The sequence below is a fragment of the Megascapheus bottae genome, chromosome 4, assembly GCF_031878675.1.
Source record: "Megascapheus bottae isolate mThoBot1 chromosome 4, mThoBot2.hap1, whole genome shotgun sequence".
Lineage (NCBI taxonomy): Eukaryota > Metazoa > Chordata > Mammalia > Rodentia > Geomyidae > Megascapheus > Megascapheus bottae.
Window position 1 is genome coordinate 81,160,086 of NC_143512.1, and position 23,344 is coordinate 81,183,429.

Consider the following 23,344-nt stretch of genomic DNA (forward strand, 5'->3'; position numbering starts at 1 on the left):
TGTGTTGTCTGCTCTGCAGGACAGCTTCATGTGAGGCTGTGGTCAGTGTTGGAGGGAATATGAATTATGAATTGAATATGATTATGCTGAGGGTTTCACTGTGTTTTTGATGTACATGGATTATATTTTAATCACAGAGATATTATGTATAGGTTTCCTTTTCCCGCCCCTCTCTTAGCCTCTTGTGGATCCACAGCTTTCACTAAATTTGCTTCCTTATGGCATCTTAGTACACGGTTGCACTGCATTTTGAAATTATCTACCCTTTCTTTTTCCCTTCTCTCCTGTGTGTGTGTGTGTGTGTGTGTGTGTGTGTGTGTGTGTGTGTGTGTGTAGACATAGTCATACCCAAGAATGTTTATATTTTTTAAGTTTTTTTCTAATGCGTATCAGTGAAAACGTGCAATGTTTAGCTTTTTGAGTTTGGTTTAACTTGCTCCACATGTTCTCCCATTCTGGCCATTTTCTTTTCTTTTAAAAAAAACATATTTATTTATTTAAAATTATAATATATAGAGGGGTTACAGTTACATTCGCCAGGTAGTAGTGCATTATTTCTCACACATTGATACCCCTTCTCATGTTTTTGTCCCCATTTCCCTTCCCTAACCCCATCATAGTCATCTTGTTTTCCCTCCTTTCCTTTCCTATTTCAAATAGGTTGTGTGACTTGAACTCTGGGTCTGGGCGCTGTTCCTGAGCTCTTCAGCTCAAGGCTACCACCCTAGCCCTGGAGCCACACCACCACTTCCGGTTTTCTGGTGGTTAATTGGAGATAAAAGTCAGGCACTGACTTTAGTGCCTGGGCTGGCTTTGAACCATGATCCTCAGATCTCAGTCTCCTGAGTAGCTAGGATTACAGGCGTGAGCCACCATGCCCGGCCTTTTAGCCATTTTCTTTATAGCTGTGTAATATATTGTGATATATATGGACTATATCTGCTTAACTCATTCATCTGTTTTGGGCAACCTTGACTGATTCTGTACTTGGCTATCTATCATAAACAGTGCAGCAGTAAACATGGGAACTCAAGTTTCTTTCTTGTACATTGATTTACACCTCTTTCGTTATATGCCCAGTGGCAGTATAGAAGGCACATAAGGAAAACCCCATTTTAGTTTTTTTGAGGACTCTCCTCTAATTTCCAGAATTGTGGCACTAGTTTACATTCCCGCCTGGAGTGTATGAAGCTGCCTCTGTCCCCACATTCTCACCAGTGTTTGCTTCTTGACGATTGGCTTCTTACTTGGAGGAGATGGGATGTGAGGATAATCTAACTTTGTACTTCAGTGATGAAGCTGAGCATTTCTCCATGAATATGTAGGCCCTGGGTCCTTCTTTGGATAACTGTGTCTGTGATTGCTGTTTATGCTCTGAAGGTCCCAGCTGGAGGACCAGGTGTGGCCTAGCCCGGTCTGAATGGCAGTACATCTCCCTGCTTGCTTGCCTGACATTGGGTCTTGGAGTAGGCTGATAGCTTTGTGCTATACAGTTTATCAGACAAAACTTGGAGACCAATTCTGTATCCTCTGGGGAGGGCGAAGCCACTCCCAGGTACAAGGAAGAGCTGCCAGTGAGCAGAGGTTCCTCATCTGCCATGTCTCTGGTGTCTCTGTCTCACAGTTTCCACCTTTACACCTGAAAAACTTCTTGTAACTTTGCCTTACACCTCTAGCTGAGAAGAGTGAGAATTTCCCTTTCTGCTTGAAGAAAGCTGTGGTTATTTGGCACTGTTCTGTGGGAGTTTATACCTTCAGGCCATGCTTTCTTCAAATCAGTGTTTCTTCCCTGCACCAGCCATGCTACCTACCTTTGTTCCCATTCTCTTTACCTAGAAAGTCCCATTACATAATCTGTGAAACAAATTCCTCCTCATCCCTTTATTTTATAAATAAATGTTTTACTTGCTTTAAATGATAGAATCAATGAGTACTGCTTAATATTCAAGTCACAGAGAGGAATGTTTTCAAAATACTTGCTATCTTTATTTACACCTATAAATATAAAATAGTTGCTGTTTATTTGGTTTATTTCACTCAACAATTGGATTTTTCTCTCTAATAGTTTTTTCTCAATAGACATGTGAATGTACTTTGTTTTCACTCAGCACCATTATTGGATTTATATGTTAGAATATCAAATTTTACTACTTTGTTTTTATAAACTGCATAATATTTAACTGTGGATATGCTGTAAGGGATTTTTTTTCTTCAGTTTTTTTCTTGTAACAATGTTGTTTTTTTTTCCTTTTCAAACAAGTAAATGTTTGCTACTCCTATTCTCAGTATATTCTCCCCATGACTTTATTGCAATTTATTTGCCAGAAGGGCAGATCACTCACTCTTATTATTTCTATTCAATAACCACAGTTCCCAGACATGCTGGTCCCAGAACCTCTTGCTATATTAGATGCTATTGCTATTTGCTTCTGCTATTTGCTAGTGGTTGTTTTTTTTTTCCCTCCTGCCCCCAGAAAATATTAGATACTTTGAATATTAGGCAGAGAAAGATCACAGTGACAATTGGGACCCCGGCTCTGATGTCCCATTCTTAAGCTGTAGAGGGGATGCTAGCTCAGAATAAAGCACATTGCCTAGTAGAGAATGAAGGTCCTGGAGATGTAGTTTGACCTTGCTAGGTTCTGAGAAAATACCTTGCCTGTCTGTAAGGAAATGGTTCTCAGGAACTGGAGCTTTATATGAACCTCAGAGGACAGATAAGGTTCTGATTTGTTCTGGGGAAAAGGGAGAGCAAGTGTTCTAACAGCAACCGGATGTTTTCTTTGTGATGCTCATGAAACATTGGTTCAGGTTTATATGAGCCCGACTGTGAAGTCCTTTTTTGTCTATTGACCTTTTTCAATACCGTTTTCTCAAACATGACGTATTCTTGAGTTTTGGCATTAGTTTTCAGTAAATATTGAATTGCTATATTATATATTCTTGATTTTCCCTCAATTTCATGTTCATAATATTGATTTATGTTGCATGGGTTGTTGTCCACTCATCTGACTGTGACATAACAAGCCATGAAAATTCTCATTCTCTCCAGAGATACTTGGAGTATTTCCAAGATTTTGCTTGTATGGACAGTGTAAGAAATGCTCTTTCACATTTTCTGGGCAGATGTGGAATTGTCTTAATAAGAGGCTGCATTCTCACATTTTTTTTTTTTTGGTTGGTCGTGGGGCTTGAACTCTTGGCTTGGGCGTTGTCCCTGAGCTCTTCAGCTCAAGGCTATTGCCCTATCCCTGGGCCTGGGTGTTGTCTCTGGACTCTTCAGCTCAAGACTACCATCCTACCCTTTGAGCCACAGTACCACTTCCAGTTTTCTACTGGTTAATTGACGATAAAAGTCTCTTGGTTTTTAGTGCCCAGTCTAGCTTTGAACCTTGATACTCAGATCTCGGCCTCCTGAGTAGCTAGGATTATAGTCGTGAGCCACTGTGCCTGGCTACAATTCTTATTACATACCATACTGTTCTTACTTTCTCCTCTTTTAGAGAGGCACTCATTTGGTTGTTAGAGGTTTATTTTCTGCCCAGTCTGAATTATTTATACTTCTCAAGACTTCTTTTCTGTTTCTTATTCACTTTCAAATTAACTGATGATCTTAGCTATGTATTACTTCTTATAACAGAGAATGGAAACTGAGGCAGGGTGATAATTGTAGAGCTTAGCTTTGTAAGCCAACTGGATCCTTGCAAAGGTGTTGCTGTCCTTCTGGCATGGGAAGACAGGAGGGTACTGGGGCTTTGCCAGGTGAGGAATTGCTGGGTGATTCTTGACCTTTCCACAGCCAAGTCAGGCAACACAGTTTAACCTCTTCATTGATCAAGGGCTGTTTGTAAAAGTGAAACAATATCATTTCTGTTTCTCAATTGGTATGTTAGAATTCTTCAGTTTTATGTCTTAATCAACTCATACACCATTACTTCTAATATGAAATGTGGAAGTAAAAACACTTGGTGAAGATCTTTCTTCTAATGTCCTCAGTGAATTTCCACATCCCTCGCCAATAAGCTGAGCTCTGTAACATCACCCGTTACCTGGGTTGCATGTGTCATTAGCAGTTTTGTGTCAGGTAAACTCAAGGTTGTTATTGATTTGTTTTCCCACTGTCCCCATATGAGACTCTCTTGAGCTGTCTGGTAACTTTCTAAACATCCTCTTTTGAAGTCTGCTTAAATACTATTCAGTGGCCAAAATAAAATGGGCATGATTCCTTCCCTTTATCTCCTAGAAAGGAAAACACCTTAAAAACTTACCTACCACCTATTTTATCCATCACCTTGCTTTCCTCCCTGTTTATTATTTATTCAGACAATCTTTATTGCTCACATGTGTAATACTATTTTATAGGTGCTATGAGGGCCAGAGAGCAAAATAACATCTCTGAGCTCCAGTTGTTTCTGGGTCTAGCAGATGAATACATCCAGTGATGGCGAGTAAGATCCTGCAAATACATCCATGGATGGTTGTATCTTAATTGTGTGGTTCCTATCACTCAAGTCTCTACACTATGGAGATGACTGAGCACAGAGGCCCCCGGAAATATTTTGTTGTCCTGAAGCAGTCAGGATGTTTTGTTGTTTCCACCAAGGCTATCCTGCCTCATTTGTCTTCCAAGAAGCAACTGAATGCTTCCCCCAAACAGTGCACTCTGCGAGGAGGTGAGCTCCTGCAATGCAGAGGCCACAGGGAAGGGGGGTGTGTCTGTGTGACTGCACATGCACAAGTACATGTGTGTGCTTGCATGTGTGTGCAGGCGAGAGCCCGGCACAAGGTGAATGTGATGCCTGGCAATGGTGTGGGGATGAACTGGCTAGCCTCCAAGCAGGGCTTTGTGCTGGGGTCAGGGATTTACATGTTTGGAAGGTTGCCAAGGGAGCTGTTGGAAGATTTCTAAGCAGCTTAAACTACTTCATCAGATTCATTCTTTACTAAGTTTATTGTGGTAGCAGCACAGAAAATGAAGTTTTTGAGACCAAGGGGAAAAGCATGGAGATCCAATAGAGAGTCTCCAGCAGGCCTAGGTGAGAAAGGAAGAGAGATGAGCTCGTTGGCAGCGGTGGAGATGATAGAAGAGGACCATATGACTTCTACTTTGACTGTGTAATGCAAGAGCTTTCACATGACTGTCCAGGAGTCTTGGAATAAAATCACGGCTACAGCTATGGTGGAAAAGACTCTGGCTGGGAGAAGAGAGGGAGAGTGTTGGTAGTTTAGCTGGTTAGTGTGGAAGCAGCAGTTCTTTGTCTGAAGTAGAGGTGAAGAAGTGGATGGAAATTCATGTTTTAGGCATCGTTTGGGACTAATGCCTAAGCAGGTGTTCCTGAGTGTCAGATCTGAGCAGCCCGTCCCTGGCCGGGGTGTTGGAGGCAGCAAGAGATGGCACACATTGTCGTTCCAGACCTGTCCTTTGCTTGATGAAGTTCTGGGCAGTAAGCTTTGAGGATGGGCAGAGTTTTTACTTTTTAATCTGTCTCCAAGGGAAACAGCATATTTCATACAGAAGGGAGAGATGTTATATGTTAGGACAGTAAGATGACACTGATTTTCAAGGTCAAAATTTTTCTGTTGAAAATTGTAGGATTTTCCATTGAGCAGTGGCTTCTGTGAGTCTTATCTTCCTATGTAAAAGATAGAAAAGAATGCTAAGTCTGCTTTACATGTATTTCCAAAATCTAGAGTAAAAAATACAGGGCATAACCCATTTTATAATTTCTTATGTATTTCATTAATCTTTCATCACTCGAATCATTTCTTTTTATGGAGTTTCCCAAATTTTAATTTTAGGATGAACTTTTCAGTCTTGCTTTTGGTGTACTTACCCAAATCATGATGGCTCTGAGAGTTGAATTTGTTTTTTTAAAGACCATAACAGATTTGGATGTATTCAAACTTGTGCATCACAATGTGTCTGAACCATTGTGTCTGAAGGTCAGACAGGCACAGTGGTTTTCTGGGTTGACAATTAGAAAAGACCAAGTTGCAGGTCATTTCAACAAACGATCTGTTTTTGCTCTTTTTTCCCCCCCATGAATGATCTCTGTTTGATTGGTAGATTTACTTCATAGTCTTACAAGATTTTATATTCCCAACCTACAATAATGCATTTAGAGAATTTGTTTCTACTCCTTCTTGTCTCCGTTATTTCACATGGCTCTGGTGAATGAGATACGGGCAAAACTGCAGACTCCTCCATGTGGTCATCTCCCCTGTCTGCGCTCATAGTTCCTAGCCCTGGAGACCTTTTCATTTCAGTCTGTCTGCCTGTAATAATCCCTTCATCCCTTTGACGATTAATTGGAAAATTATGACATTTAGAAAGGACAATTCAGAAAACCATGGGAATTCATGTATTTGAACCAGATGTTAAGAGAATTTTAATAGAGGGGTAAAACATCTGTGACAATTTACAGCAGTAGTGGATGAAAGACATATGTGAATAGCATTTTAATGGGAGCATAGGCACTGTGAGGAAGGTAAAGACTTACATGTGGATTTTCATTCCTTTTGCTGTGTGTTCACTTCTCAGATACTGGTTGATTCTGTTCTATATATACCATGAAGTCCAGAGGCTGAGATTTCACAGCCTTGTTTTAGAATGGAGCAGATAGACAGCTGTAGCTCAGGGTGACAAATGGTTTAATAGAAATGAGTATTGATGCCCACTGAGGCTGTGTGGAGATGAGGGAGAACTGGAAGGATACTTAAGGATGCTTAAAGATGGAGTTTAGAGGCAGTGAATCCCACCAAACAGCTGACTACAGAGGAATTTTGCCGGGATGGAAAAGAGATCACCCACACAGTAGGTGAGGAAGAATTGCCAGGACACAGGGACGAGACGAGAAGTGGGTCTAGGAGAAAGGGTGTGAAATGGGTCAAATCCCGGGGTAAATGGTGTGGTTAACTCTGGCAAGTAGTAGGAGTCAGTTGCCATCAGGTCTCCCATAGAAAAGCTGCCTTGGCACCTTTTCTGAATATATTTTTTTGTAGGTCTAGGTTATGTATAGAATCCAAGACAAAGATGTAGGTTTCAGAATTTGTAATGAATTAGAGAAGTCACATGAGTTAGAAAACACAATTGTAGAGGAGGAGAAAAGTAGGATTTTTCTTAAAATAAGTAGCACTGTTACTCTTTCTTCTGGTCTTTTTCCCTTCTATCCCTGACACTTTTCCTTAACTAATGTTGTTCACCTTGACAGTTCTCCCTGCAAACACGTAGAATATGTTAATTGCGGGTAACCTTTTAGGTGCCAAAGATATTGGTGTGCATTTTCATTTAGGGGTAGACTGAGAAGTATGTGACAATAATTTAGACAGACTGGAGTTTTATATAAAGCAGAGAAGGAAGCTTAACTCGAGACAGTCGAGTCACCCTGCCACTGAACTGCCCGGCCCCTGGGCTCCCTGAATTTGGCAGCTAGGAGGTGATCAGTGATGTTTACCAGAAATATGGCAGCCTGATCGGGCATACTTGGCATAGATGTCTTACCTTGTAATTGAGAAGGATATCCTCGCTGGGACTAGTGATTTCACAATAAGGGTGTCATTTACAACTCAGTCATTTTATTGTGTCCAACCTAAGTTGCTTGCCTTGAGGAAAAGTCTCTAGATAAATCCTTTAGAAATTGCTTGTCTTGTTATGTTAGCTAGATTGCACTGTTATTCTATATTTTACCTCTCTTTTCTTAGAAAAGGCTCTTGTTCTTTTAGCTAACATAGAGGTAGATTGAATGAACTTTCCCTTCATTTTAAAACCTGCTGACAGATAAAATTAATATTGTTGTTGTGTAAATAATAATTTTATCTAATGGACTTCATTTATTTTTATTGTCCCTGCAGGCAGTCTGGAGCCAAACCAGGAGAATACAGCAAACGTGTAATAACAGTCCCTTGAAGAGAGATATCAAACAAGGTCACTGGAGCCGAACCATTATTGAAATGTATAAAATAGTTAAACGTTTGCTTTTTTTCATTTCCTACCAGGAGGTCATTTTATAGAGCTATAAAGTTGTGTCTCAGATAGGAGGAAAATGTATGGTTACTAAAAATGACTTCTACTCAGTTATCCAAAGTTGGCAGACAGCCATGTGTCTCTACTCGAGAGTGAACAGTTTTCCTTAACACATTCCTAAAACCATTTCACTAATTCATGTAGAATAAACTTCTTTTGCCAAAATTTGACAGTTAAGGTAGGTGGATTAAAATAATAAAGCTGACTTAATTTTTTTTAATGTATAGAACATATTGAAGTGGGTAGAGGCCAGAGAGGGTGCTAAATGCATCAAAAAGCCCCAAATGAAAGATTTGTCTTGCTGAAATGTCACCAGAGCTGTGACCGAGGTCTAACAAACACCCTGAGTTCAATCATTAGTACTGGTAAAAATAAACCAATAAAAAGCTTAGAAACAAAAGATTATGTTAACTCTGCAGGGCAGAGTTTCTCTAATGAGAAAGTGGTGAAGTGGCACACTGGGCACAATTATTGGGCACAATAGTTACCATGTTGGAATTTTGAAAGGCTCTGCCCTTCTGGGCTGGAGTAGGAGCCAAGGAAGAGAGCTGGGCTCTTGGTAAAAGACCACCGACTCTATTTTCAGAAAGCACAGGATTTCTGTACAGGTGAGGCTGTTCACCTGTTGGTTGTCTGTGGTTGTGACCAGTTGCCTGTCTGTGCCAGGGTGAGTGTGGAGTGTATCTGGAAGTCTGATAGAGTAATTCATCACTTCCTTGTGGCTGTCCCTGAGGGCGAGTTCCAGTCTGCGGGTGCGTCTGTGCATGAGCAGATATTCTGCTTTTCTGGGATAGGCCAAGTGATAGAATGATGGCATGCAAACTCAAATGTTTTCAAAGCACTCTGGTTTCAAGCAAAGCCTGGTTGCTTGTGTGTTTGTGAGATGACAAGATTCTTTCTGTCTGCGGGAGGTACACATGCATGGGATAGCCATTTGGGGTTGCGGCCGGTCTTGCTTTAGGTACAGTAGGCATGGGTCCTCATGAAGGCCACCTTGAGGGACCAGCTGACTGACCAGACTTCTTTAACCTTTCATTGGCAAAACCCTAACCCCTCCATGTCAATGACAGCACAAGGAGGGCTTTGCGTCTCTCTGAATTGTGCCAACAGATGTGATCCTGTCTAATTTTGCAATATGTCTCAAGGAGCCAGGTCTTTCCTGAAAAGTGCATTAAGCTTATGATGGAATACTTTTTAAAATTAATAACTGGTAGAAACTATTCCCTAAGAAAAGCTTCTTGTGTAAGCTTTTATTCTTTTTTTTTTTTAAAAAAAATCTGACAGCATTTTTATTTTTCTAAAAAGAACAGTTATTTTCTATCCCCAAAGCCTATTCAGTCGCAGTGTGGGTGTGCATAGGAAGGGTTATTTATTATACCAACACTTATGTACCGACTTGTGCTTATTTAGATCCAGTCTATAGAGCCGTCCTCCCACATCAGGAACTGGAAATCAAAGCTTCGGGGACTTTGAAGCAGATGTCTCAGGAGGGTTAGATTTTGTAGTGCAAAATGACCTTTAGTAACAAATGTTTATGCCATAGATATCATTGATGTTCATAAGTTCATTCCTGAACTTATTTTTAATTTCCTAAATGGAGAGAAATGATACTTGACAAATTTTTAGTGTAATTGCTTCTATGGAAATGCCTTTTTAAAATAGTTCTTAAATGTAGCAAATAGTGACTATTAATATGAATTTTATTTGTTTTTGCTGAAATCTTGCTGAACTGACTCAGTGCAGATTTGGTTGCGTGATATATCTATATCTATATCTATATATATGTACACATATATATATATGTGTGTGTGTGTGTGTGTGTGTGTGTGTGTGTGTGTACTTTGAATAAGCTTTCAAAGCGATGATAGCTTAATTTCTATACAGGGAGAACTATTTGATACCCGTAAATCAGAGGCCCTCCACAGGCTAATTTGGAATGCTTGGGAGCATTTTTTAATTGGCAACAAGCAGGTAAATGTTACTGGAACCTCATTGGTAGAGGACCGAGGCGGTGCTAAATGCACCACAAAGCCCTGAATAAAAGATTTGCCTTGCTCAAATGTGGCCAGAGCTGAGACTGAAGTCTAAAGAACTCTGATTTGGAAGCACAGTGTCCCCAACATGGAGATGTGATTTAGCCCAAGGTGGAACTTCCAGAGGATGGCTGGCTGGTATGAGCAGAGCTTGTTCCAAGGCGCTGGTCTTGCAGGCTAGATACCCAGTTCACCTGAACACAGAATGCCCTTTCTTGCTACTTTCCCATGACCATTTTTTTAAGGGATCTTTAATCTTTATTTATTTCCTTTTTGGGGTGCTGGGAATTGACCTTGAGTAGACTAGAGAATTGTTCTACCAATAACCTACAGCATCAGGTCTATTTAGTTGTTTTTTTCATTAAAGAATTTATTAACATTGATTTTTACATCATATTTCAAATGACAAATTTAACAAACAAGTATTCAAGAAGGGAATCTATATACAATCATTGGCACTTAGATTTTAGAACATAATTGAAATTTAAGCTGAGTCTTTGTATGTCATAGATACATGTTAATCTATTTATTAAAACATTATGTCTATAGAGTCACGAATTTTTATGTCTATGTAGTTGTGTTTATATTTTCAGTACCATGTCCATAGCCTTGGATACACAAATATTGAGTCCTGGCTCTTGTACTGTTTGGATTTAATAGCCACATATTAAGGATACCATGCGCCTTTTGTTCCTTTGGTCTTGACTTGTCTCACTCAACATGATTCTCTCTAGATTCATCCACTTCCCTATGAATGCCATTATTTTATCTTGTCTGTTGGCTATGTAGAATTCCATTGTATGTATATATGTACCACATTTTCTACATCCATTCATCTACAGTAGGGCATCTGGATTGTTTCCATCACCTGCCTCTTATGAATAGTGCAGAGATAAACATACCTGAGCAGGTGTCCTTATCATATCTTGGCTTATGATGTTCAGGGTAGATGCCCAGAAGTAGTATGGCGGGATCGTAGGGAAGGTCAGTATTTTCAGTTCTTTAAGAAACCTCCACACTGCTTTCCAGAGTGGCTGAACTAGTTTACAATCCCACCCGCAGTGTAGTAGGGTTCCTTTTTCTCCACAACCCTGCCAGCATCTGTCATTGTCTGAGTTTAAAATCTTGGCCATTCTTATTGGGGTAAGGTGCCCATGACCACTGTCTTTAGCACCTTTTTTTCCATATTTTTTAAATTGTAATTAGTAGTGGGGTTACAGTTATATTCGCCAGATAGAAGGTGCACACATTGATACCGCTTCTCATGTTTTTGTCCCCATTTCCCTCCTCAACACCCTCAAATAAACAAATAATCACATATACTGCATACTAGGTAACAGCAAGATACTGTAACAATATGAGAATAACCAAGAAACAACAAAAGAGATGAAAAATAACATAGTACATTAAGAACAACAGTCACACATTATATGGCTCTTGTTTCCATATCCTGGAGGTCCTTTCATTTATTGTCATACTATATGGCCTTATGTATCTAGGTTTTGCCCTATTGTAAATATCTGCTAGGAGAGCCCAAGGTTTGTACTATTTATGACAAATGAGGGAAACCATTGAGCCTATGTTCCTTTGGGTCTGGCTTACTTCATTTAATATGATTAATATGATTTTTTCCAAGTCTTTCCATTTCCTTACAAATGGGGCAAAGTTGTTCTTTCTGATGGCAACATAGAATTCCACTGTGTAGAAATACTACATCTTATTAATCTACTCATCAACTGAGGGGCATCTGGGTTGGTTCCATATCTTTGCTGTGGTAAATAGTGTTGCAGTGAACATTGTTGTGCTAGTGGATTTAGTATGTCCTTGTTTCTGGACGGTTGGGTAAATGCCTAGTAGTGGAATTGCTGGGTCATAGGGGAGCTCTATGTTTAGTCTTTTGAGGAACTGCCATACTGCTTTCCATAGTGGTTGAACGAGTTTGCACTCCCACCAACAGTGTAGATTGATCCCTCCTGGCCACATGCCCTCCAGTATCTCTTGTTATTAGATTTCTTGATCCTGGCCATTCTAACTGGAGTGAGGTGGAATCTTAGAGTTGTTTTCATTTGCATTTCTTTTATGGCCAGAGATGTCGAGCATTTCTTCATATGTCTATAGGCCATTCTTATTTCTTCTTCAGAGAAGACTCTCTAAGTCTTTGCCCCATCTTTTTAATGGGATGGTTGTTTCTTTGAAGATTAGTTTTGGAGTGATTCAATTTTTTTTAGCTGTTGATATATTCTAGATATGAGGCCTTTGTGTATTGTATGGTTAGTGAAGATCTCCCACTCTGTGAGCTTTCTGTTTAGCTTGCCAGCTATGTCCTTTGCCATACAGAAGCTTTGCAGTTTAATGCAGTTCCATTTGTACAAACTTTCTTTAATTTGTTGTTTCTGGGTCTTTATTAAGAAAGTTTTGACCTGTGCCAAAGAGAGTTAGTGTTTCTCCACACCTTTTATTTTAAAGAACAAGGTAACATGTTACAGTCTGGAAATTATGGACCTCTTAAAGTTGTCAGCTTCACATGAGAAACCTGTCATTTCATCTTGACACCGGTGACTCAGTTACATTTCAGCTGTCCTTTCATGTTCCATGCCAATACTCTCTTCTATAATTGTCAGTTTCCAAATCCCAGGGAAAGAGTAGGTTCAAGCACTTGGATTATTACTAATATTTATTTATTTTGCCAGTCTTGGGGCTTGAACTAAAGGCATGAGCACTGTCCTTGTGCTTTCTCAAGGCTAGCACTGTACCACTTGAGCCATAGTACCGCTTCCAGCTTTTTCTGTGTATGTTGTACCAGGAAATCAAATCCAGGGCTTTGTGCATGCTAGGCAGGCACTCTACCAATAGACCACACTCCTGACCCTTGGATTATTATTTTTTTTTCTTTTTATTTTTGTCAATCACGTAGGGTTGAGGACGTGTAGTTGTAATATAAGGGAAGGAAGTTTCCAGTTGAAAGTAAGTCTGTAAGACTTCTTATTTATTCGATTGACTGGTGACTGCCGTACCCCCATCATTCATTTCTTTTTTAAAAAATGTAAATGTTTTTATGTCTATACATGAATAGTACTAGAGAATGTCATTGTGATGATTTCATATTTGTATATGGTATATTTTGACTAAGTTCACCCCTTCTCTCACCCCTGGCCAAACTCAGCCCCATTTTTGTTTTGGGAGGGACAATTAAATAATAGCAAGCTAGATAAAATTTCCCAAGTGTTTTTTTTTTAAATCTTTTAGTGAAGATCTGATTTTTCTACATTTTTTTGGCCCCTTGCATGATAGGGACCACCATGTAAGTTCTCTCTCACTACCCTCTGTCCAGTTCTTCCTTGGCAGCTTGCTGCATGGATGCCATCATCATTTTCTCTGAAATTGTTTTCTTCACATTGACCACTGACCATCTGTTGTCTGACGCTTTGACCTTTGCCTCATCAGGCAAGTGTCCCATCTTTAATTTCTTTGCGTGACTTTGTCATCCATCCCAACACGACTTCCCTATTGCTGTAGATCCTAATCTTTCTGGTTCAGTTCTCCCTCTCTCGTGTTTTTGTGAATATTTCCTTGATTACTTCCTTTGATCAAACACTTCTTTTTTCCAGTCATGGGGCTTGAACTCAAAGCGTGAACACTGTCCTTGGACTTTGTCAAGGCTAGAGCTCTGCCACTTGAGGCACAGCACCATTTCTGGCTTTTTCTATGTATGTGCTGTCGAGGCATCCTACACTGGTCTTTGTGTATGCTAGACAAGCACTTTACCACTATACCAAACTCTTGGCCCCATCCTGCTTCTTGAGGTGAACATGAACCACGTGTAATTTGTTTTTAGAGTGCCTATCCTTCCTAAATATCCATTTGGCATTTTGAGCCTGGCATGTTCAGGCTCAGTGGTCACATTTTCCCGTAAATCCAGTGTATGCCATCATATTCAATGAACAGCATTACTCTCCTCAAGGTGCCTCGTCTATTGGTGTCTCTTTGCTGTGTGTTTCTAACGTCTAACAGGTTATAGCTACGCTAAAGCACATTTTACGTTTTTTGTGACTTGGCTCTGCTGATTGCTGAAAACATATCGTGGATTTCAAGTAGGCATTTATATTTTCTGTCTTGGCTAGACTGACTGGGACGTTGGTCTCAGTGGGTGTCAGACACCAGAGTACCTCACTCTGTAGTATGGCAGAGTCAGGTTACTTGGACTTCTGATGTAGCGTTCCGAAGAAGGTTTTCTAAGACACAGAGAGTGATGGCGAGTGAGACCTGCCCGTCCTGTGGAGGCTGAGCTTGCACATAAGTACCCGTCACTTTTCTTGTCTTCAGTAACTGTGCCAAGAAGTCATTGGGCAGCCCTGACGCCCCGGAGTAACGTAGTCCTGCCTTTAGGAGGGAAACTGAGAATATCCAGCTGCCCTTGACCCCACACCCTTGCTATACCCGTGATGTTTTCTCTGCTGTTTACTCATGGGGACAAAACCTGAGCTACGGCTTCCTTTATCTACTTTCTAAACAACTGCAGTAGCCTCACCTGCACATACCCCATACCACTCACTTCGCTGTATTTTCCTTCATTCATTGTGTGGATAACAATATCTCATTAATATGTCTTCTAACATGAGTATACTAAGTCATTTGTTACCTAAAAATAATGACTTATCATTTCAATATAATTTACCTTCCAACCTCCATCTCTTAACTCTGCTCCCTCCATATTTCCTGGGCGCTGGTTCAAGTAAAGGAAAACATTCCCAAACATAAGACCTGTCTTTCCTCTTGTCCCTTCCTCCCCTGTGCCTTCTCAGCTTCTCCCTTTGGTATGGCATGACCTTCCAGAAATCTATCGGAAGACTTTTCATCCTTCAATATTAAACTCAAATATGAACTCCTTCACAAGACTCTACCTGACCACTGGAAGTGGCAGAAATGTTCTTCAACTCCCACAGGACCCGGGCTTCTTCGGAAGGTTATCGTTATTTTTATAAGTCTGCCTTACCTTAAAACTTTTTAATCTTTTTAATTCTTTCATAACCTTGACAATCTCCCAGCTCCAATATGGTACCTATATTTCACCCAGTAGTTATATGTTGTAGATTCCATTTACTTAATGTGTGGTATCTAGCCAGAAATTGTGCCTGATTAATTTTTTAAGCAGTATGTACACCAAATAGTCTTAATAGGACAATTTATCAGAACTGTCTCATCCATATCAGATTATTGGTGAAGTAGCATTGTAGTTTTGAGTTTTCTGGATGCTGGTAATGTTTGCGCACATAGCTGTCTATATTATAGAGCCTGTGAGGTGTGGTGCGGTTTCCAAGACGAAATCGGTCAATGATCACAACTATTGACTGGTTTTATTTAAGAGTAGCATGGTGACTCAGGAAAGCTTCAATTTGAGTTACTTCAGAATTAGAATAGAGTCTGTGCCCATGCACAGGTATACATACACGCACACACTTTTGAACATCACCTAGAAAAAAAAAATCTCTTGTCTCTTCTTTCTACAGACTTTTTGTTGTTGTTGTTCACACACTCTCTGTCCTGGGATGGGCCTGTTGCTCACAGGCAAGTGCTCAATTACTTGAGTCACAGCCCCACTTCTAGCACTTTTGGGCACTTACTTGGTGACAAGAGTCACATGGCCTTTCTTGCTCTGGCTGGCTTAGCCACAATCCTCAGACCTCAGTCTGCTGAGTAGGGAGGATTATAGGCGTTGAGCCACTGGTACCTAGTCTTTTTTTTGCCAGTCCTGGGCTTGAGCTCAGGGTCTGAGCACTATCCTTGGACTTTCTCAAGGTTAGAGCTCTACCACTTGAGCCTCAGCACCACTTCCAGCTTTTTTCTATGTATGTGGTACCGAGGAATCAAACCCGGGTCTTCGTGCATGCTAGGCAAGCACTCTACCACTAGGATAAACTCCCGGCCCTGGTACCTATTCTTTTTATGGTCTCTTATCTCTGTAAATTATGTGGGACTTGGGACGTAGTGATGGGAATTTTCCAAAGCTTCTTCCACCGTAAGACAGGATTGGTGATTGTTCCTCTGTGTGTTTTAGGTACTTTTCACACATGAGGAGAAGACGAGCTTCTTAGACAAGGAGCACCCAGTGTCACAGAGCCCTGTCCACCATGAGGCGATTCTGGATCATCACATGGCTGTTCTCAAGCCTGGGGATGTGGAGCCTCATACAGCCAGAGGCCCAGGATGCTGCTCACTGCCAGAGAGCTGAACACCCAGTCATTTCCTACAAAGGTAAGGACCCAGGGGAGCTCGCAGTGGGAGGCTTGCTTCAGAGACCACGTCTGCTAAGTGTGGTGCACGTTCATCTTTATGCTTCCCACCATCTTGAAGTCTTACTATGGATTCCAGTTCCTCTTGCGTCTGTTTACTACCTGTTATAACTAATTTCTTTACCCATCTACTCAATTATTCCTGCTTTTGTCAATGTGTGTATAGTTATTAAACTCATGACTCAGAGTACGCTAGGTTGAAAATAAATTAGTATATGCCTCTATCCTTAAGGGCCTTATCTCATCAGCCTAGTCTGATGTATTTTTTGCAGTCAGAAAGCACCTTTGTCATTTGTTATTTTTAAAAGCATCACCAATTTAAATATATACAAAACTAGGGAACACTAAAACTCCACACTAATTTAAAACCCATCTTTCCCTTCGATTGAATCCCTACTCATCCTCCATTCCATACTATCAAATTATGTTGAAGCAAATATAGATAATTATTTCTCCTTCTTCCCTCCCTCCCTCCCTCCTTCCCTCCCTCCCTCCCTCCCTCCCTCCCTCCTTCCCTCCCTCCTTCCCTCCCTCCTTCCCTCTCTCCCTCCCTCCTTTTTTTCTTTCTTATCTAAGTAAATGGCACAAAGGAGGTGGGTTTGTAGAGCAGTTTATGAATACAATGCATCTTGATTAATGTTGCCCATTTGATCATTCTCACTGATCCTCCCCTCCATACCCCTTTCTTCACTTTTCTTAATTTTGCAGGCTTTTGTAGTGGAATCTTGACCACATTCTCCCCCTCTTCTCTTCATTCATCTATCCCTTTCCCTTTGACCCCACCCCACCTCTTTTAAGTACCTGCTTTCTAGGTGTTTAGTTTATTGAAGTTGGACTTTGCCTTTCTAAGGAATTATACTGTTTGAGGTCTCCCTTGTTCTCCTTTACAAAATAATTGTCAAAGCAATGGAATTACTTTACTCTACAATAAATAATGCTTCTTGCTATTGCATCCTGTTACCATTGTTAAGTCACTCTACCCAGATGTCTCTATGAATCTGCGGTGGTATCAAGAGACGCTGTCAGATTCAGGCTTGAAGTATTTTGTTTTGCCTGTGGCCATGCTATGTCATCCCATCGTCAAGCAGAGAACGCCCACTTGTGAAGTAAGGGTAGTTCATGATCACTGTCTGAATCTACCTATTCAAGAATTTTGAGTTGATTATTCTTCATTCACTTAATGCAGTGTGTTGGTATAAATTAGCTTTCCTTCATCACTCATTTGGATTTCTTCTCGAAAATGCAGCTCATTTAGATAAGGCAGAATATCTACTTCTTGTAAACACGACCTGATTTTTGGATGAGATTAGTGCGTTGATTCTTTTATACTCAACTAGTCATCCATTGACCATTCTAATGGACTCACAGAGGCTGTCTTTCTGCTTTGTTATTCCTAGAATCAGCATTACCTGAGTAGATAGATTTGAACATATTTGATATATGTTCATTCAAGGTATCGTATAATTTTGGCCTTTCAAACCTAGGGAACCCTATTGAAAGTAGGTTCCCGAGTTCCTCTAGCATCTGTCTCTCAGGTAATCTTTGAAAGGTCTTTATTGTGTGTAGTCAATAAAATGTTTTTTTTTTTTTAACCCCACCTCTTTCTATAGTTGTAGGGGTTTCTCATGTGCATGTCAGTGGTACTCTCTATCAACTGTTTTTTGAGAACACTGCTAAGGCAACATTAAAAAAAAAAAAGCACAAACGCTGCACTGTGAGCTCACTTGAAGCTTTCTGCATAGCTGTAGGACTCCAGGCTCTTTTCTAACATTTTCCTATTTTATGTTTTCTGCCTCATGCAGAATCCTGAGTTTCTACAGGTCAATGTAATTAATCCTGCAACACGAACTCTATCATTTCTAGCCCCATGCCACGTAGTTTCTTGTGATTATTGAAAATCTTTGACGATGAACTTTTGTCCTGAGGATGTGTGGTTTTATTGAGGAAATGAGGCCAAATTATGCTTTAAAATCACTGGAAAGGCTTTCCTTCTTTGTAGTTGTGTCACCAACCTCCAAATCAGTTAATTTTAGTTGTTTCATTTTGCTTTTGACCTTTAGAGGTTTGAAGTGAAATTAATAAAACAAGAATACTCAGAAGAATTTGTTTCGCTCTCAGTGTTTTGTACCTTCTTCCCTCTCTTTGCATTTACCCAAATCCTTTACATTCATCTTACAGTCCATAGTGACTCCATAAAGAAGTCATGTAGACATACATACACAAAGACATGTTGATAGACTCCTGGATAAAATGTGGTACATATGCACTTTAGCACTGTGAGGTTACTTCCTGGTAGAATATAGAGTTTTTGCATCAGTTGGGGACCCATGTAGTTTTCCAGTGTGGTATATTCCAGGCTTCTCAGTTACTCTCCATTGAAAGATTCTTTGTTAGGTTCTGTCATTGTTCTGTCATCACTCCACTGTGAGTAATGCCCCTAAAAACATTGCTTCAATTTTTGGCAGAGTGTCAACAGAAGTGATTCTTAATATTGGGCTCTCTGGTTAAAGGGTGATGGCATAGGCGTTTTACTTAGATGTGGAAGAGATTTATCCATCTCCATCCTTTCAGTGTTTGTGCCTCAGAAGGTTTGTCAGCAGCGTGAGCTCATAGGCTTTAGGTTTGAGACCACACTCATCGTTAGTAAATGGCATCTGGGTCTCTTTAATTTGCATATTTTAAATTTACATTCACATTCAACAATCACATAATGGACATATGAGTAGAGTCTATGCTACATATTGAAGCAATAAAGGCAATCGTCTCTTTCTTTGTTAAAGGAGTATTGACTACATTTAGCACTGTGAACCACATAGTCCTTATGTGAGACAGTCAAGTGTCCGTGTTGGAACTGTGGGACCTAGGAGAGGGTGATGCAATCCAGACAGCCCAGGCTGTGGGAGGCAGGTTAAAGATGTACCTAATATATGACTAAGAACAGAGTCCCCAGTGAAGGCTGGAAGGTATTAATAAACACAGGATGGTGCAGGATTTTTACAAATAGGAAAGAGCAAGTGGTAAGTCTTGAGATACAGATCTTAGCAAATGCCCTGTACAGGTAGAGGGGCATCTTTAAGTCCTGAGTGACAGAAGTTGAGGATTAGTGAGGACTCCGTAATTGCATGGCATCCACAGGCACTTGAGGACTCTTGTTCTCTATCTGGAGGCTGCTACCTGATCTCTCCAATCAGAAGCAGCAGGGGTGAGGAACTGAAATTAGAGAGGGTGGCTGGAGCACAGAAGCTTAGAAATACAGGGTGGGCTCTAGAAATGAGTAGTCTGGCTCATGGTTGCATGGGTATCAGACAGGGTCAGAGGAAGCTGTAGTCTTAGCTCTTGAGTCCAGTAACATCTTAAAAAGGAACAGAATGCAAGATATGCAAAGCCTACAATCTTTGGAGCTGCCCATCCAAGGCTTCTTAAGAATCGAAAGCAATCCACATGGAATCTAGGAAGGAAAGCTTTCTGAGAGGGAGGTGCCCACTGAGTGATGTTGGCCAGAGGTAGAAGGACAAATCTTTCCTGTTTTGCCTGAGACTTCCTTTATTTTTATCACTGAAGGTTATAGGTGCTTAAACTTAAGTCACTTGGCTACCATTTCAGTAATTCTCTCTGTCATGGTCTATCAGCAATCTATAACAAGTTAGAGCTATGTGGCTGAAAGTTGAGAAATATCTCCTCTTACAGTCTTGAAGGCTGGCAGTCCTAAGTCATAAGCCATGCTTTCCCTGAAGACTTAGGACTGAATCCATCTTTCTAGTATATTGTGATGTCAGCAAGCCTGGGCATCATTCAGTTTGTAGGTTCATAATCCTGTGTCCACATCCTTGATCTCATGGCATTTTGAGTCTGTGTTTTTCTGGCTTTTCTTCTCTTCTTTTCTAAGGTCATTTGTGATAGTTAACACCAACCACAATTCAATAGAACCTCATCTCAAACAATTCGTCTCTAAGAGTACTCTTTCCAGGCCATGCCATTCTCATACCTGCCTGTGCTCCTGTCATCAGTATGACTCTGGAGTCCACAGTTCTGCCTGTAGCATGATACTGTTTCTCAGCATAGGTACAGGCTGGTGATGAAACCAGGTAAGTGGGGTGATATAAGCGGGCTGGTAAACTAGGTATGCAAGAGAAGTACTATTAGGCAGGGATATGAAGGAGGAAGGCAGTTTTGAAAGATCGTTATCGAATCATCATTAAGAAATGTTGGGAAGGAACTAGGTTAAGGAAAGCCTGCAGAGAAAGGAGAAAGGAGAGAGGGGAGAGAATTGATCAGGCCATCACATCTCTAGGCTGTGGGATGGGGAGAATCCTGAGAAAAGCTGAAGGGTTATCTCCACCTCTACTGAGAAGGAAGGAAGGAAGGCTAGGAGACCAGAGAACCCAGATGCCTGTCAGCAAGTGGGTGGAGGGATTGGATGGGAGAGCCTGAAATTCTCTACCTTGGTCAAGAAGGCTATGTGCCAAGAGTCTAGGGGCTCTGGGAAGGAAAAGTATCCCCGCAGAAAGGATACTGGTGCTGATAACATGCACATACACACACACACACACACACACACACACACACACACACACACACACACACACTCACTTCCCTATGGATGTTGGGGGGCCCTGGGTCTTGGGTATGGGTCATGTCACAGCTGAGAAATCGAGCCACTACTTTGTCACTTAAGTACCTTTTTGTAAGGTAGTACTCTAAATTAAGGTTTGCACGCATATCCAAAAATTCTACTGAGGAAGAAATTAAAGAATTGGATCATTTCCACTGTCAATGGCCATGTGCCTTTGAAATGCCATCCTTTAGGATTATATATTGCAGACCTTCTGCACAAAGGCAGGTCTGCACTCTTCGGTGCTAAGGCACCAGCCACATTCTGTCAGTGTCTCACTTCACCTCACCTGGCCACACAGAAGATGCTAGCAGAATCTGTTGTTTTGTTTTTTTTTTCCCTTTCAGCTTTGTAAAATATTTGCCTCCATGGACTCCTCCTTTGTAGCAGTGTTCTTTGCTTAACACACTCTAACAGCTTGTTGTATTTGAAGGCTTGCTTCCTGGACTGTACGCTCTGGAGTATTTAGCTTTGATTGTGCAGTAGCTACTACAATACCCTGACCCATTACTTACACACATTCACACGGATGCCCCTGTCATTTGCCTAAATGTCCATTCCAATAAGTAGGGGAAAGAAGTCACCCTTCAAGCTGCGTGCTTCTCAGCATACTCACGGAGCCTCATAACCATCTCTGAAATTGGTTTTAAATGTTTAATATCTACTGCTGGTGATAATGCCATGTCTTGCTTTTGTTTGTTTATTGATTATAGTTTACTCAGTGTGCTGGCTATTGGGAGATGGTGCTCTAGTGAATGGAATTGGTTTGTGGAGTGTAATTTCCCATTTTGCTCGGGGAAAGACCTCTGGGACTCTCATGTCACACTGATGCCTTCTTTGCTTGAGACCTTATAATCATGACTAATTTCGAGCCCTTTCTTCAGTGTCTTCACTGGAGGCATTAGTACTAACGCCCAGGACTACTCAGGTCTGCAGAATCAGGCAGGGCCCTATTGATTTTTATATCTAGGTCCTTGAGACTTGTATTTTTCCTTTAACTCTTTGGTGTGCTTCAAGCATGTCTTCTTAGGTAGAGGTTCAGTAATTGACCCAAGAATTCTTTCAAATTCATGGGTAGAGTTGTGTTTGGCCTCTTTCAAAGGTGACTTATTGATGAGCAGCTCATGAAGAGGGACAGTGCACCTCAAAGAGGGGGGCATGCGGCTGAGTCAGCCTGGAAAGCCCCATGCAATACCTGTCCACTCTGCCTGGAATGTGCCCGCACGCTGGCTTATTTTTCCACCGGCTTATTTTTCATTTCCTGCTGTAGCTGCCCCAACAGATAAGTAACACCCAACCAGCTAGGGGTTGCAAAGGCGTTTCATGAACTTATTTTGTTTAGGCTGTCTTCATATTGTGATCCTCAGCTTTTCAAGTGACGGGATTAGAGGTTCTGTCACGGTACCTTGATTTCTGTGGAGTCTTGATAGAAAAGTATCAATATCTGCTTCCCAGGAGTGTGGGGGAGGGCACTGGGGGAGTGGGAAGTCTTTTCCTGAGTGAGCACTGGGGAGTTAGACTGAACCCTGCAGCCCTCGCCAAGAATCTCACATTTACATTGCCACTTTTATTGACAAAGGTAATCGAAGAGATTTTATTCTTACACTGCTCCCTGAATGACTGTTTTCATTGATCTTATATTTTTCTTCCAAACCATGTAATTATATTACATTCTATTTCTGCAGGTGTTAGAAGCATTGCTTTGTTAAGTGCTAACAAGAAAAGTAGCTGGTGTGATTTGTAACTGTCCATTTGTTTGTTGTCAGTGCCCAGACGCCCCAAGCCTTCTTGGGCTTTCCCACCACCCTGATCACGGCCAGTCCTGCCCCTTGTCCTGGCTGGCATCTTCACTTGATGTGTACATGTCCCTAAGCCCCAGACCTTGCCTGGCCTGCTTCTGCTTCTCCCCATTGTGCTGGTTCCATATGTATCTCCCAGCTTTTAATATTTCTTCCCAGGCTTCATTTTCTCCCTTGGTTTTGGTTGGCTGGGGTCTGATAGCTCACATTTGCATTACCTTGCTTGGCCTTTGCTGCTTCTGTAGGATGCACTGCTTTTACTTCAATTCAGGAGCTGCTGAAATTATGTTTAGAGATAGCCTATAAGATTTCAGGACCTAGACTAAGAGATACCAAAGGAAAAATTGTTTATATAATTTATACACTTCAAATACATTGTTTGATGATTAAAATGGTAAATTGAAACTGGGAATAAGAGTTTATGAAATTATTGTCATGATTTTTATTTAAAACAGTTTTATTTGGCTTTATGATGTTATTGTAGTTTTTAATCTTACATTATTGATTTTCAAAGCAATAAATGGACAACTCATCTCTTTCTTCTGATAAGGGAAGATAAAAAAATTTCTTCTGATTACTTGTCTGAA

At 40.8% G+C, this 23,344-nt stretch overlaps 1 protein-coding gene across 4 annotated transcripts in view; it reads left to right on the forward strand.

The window, feature by feature from the left end:
- Positions 1-23,344, forward strand: part of Sema5a (semaphorin 5A) — a 377,405-nt gene that overhangs the window by 132,562 nt on the left and 221,499 nt on the right. For 3 of the 4 annotated variants that reach the window (XM_090332136.1, XM_090332137.1, XM_090332138.1), the window contains exons 3-4: positions 7,852-7,924; positions 16,112-16,308. In XM_090332136.1, the coding sequence (XP_090188262.1) occupies positions 16,185-16,308 (124 nt within the window). In that variant the 5' untranslated portion in view covers positions 7,852-7,924; positions 16,112-16,184. The remainder of the gene's footprint in view (positions 1-7,851; positions 7,925-16,111; positions 16,309-23,344) is intronic. The other variant, XM_090332139.1, reaches the window with a different exon arrangement.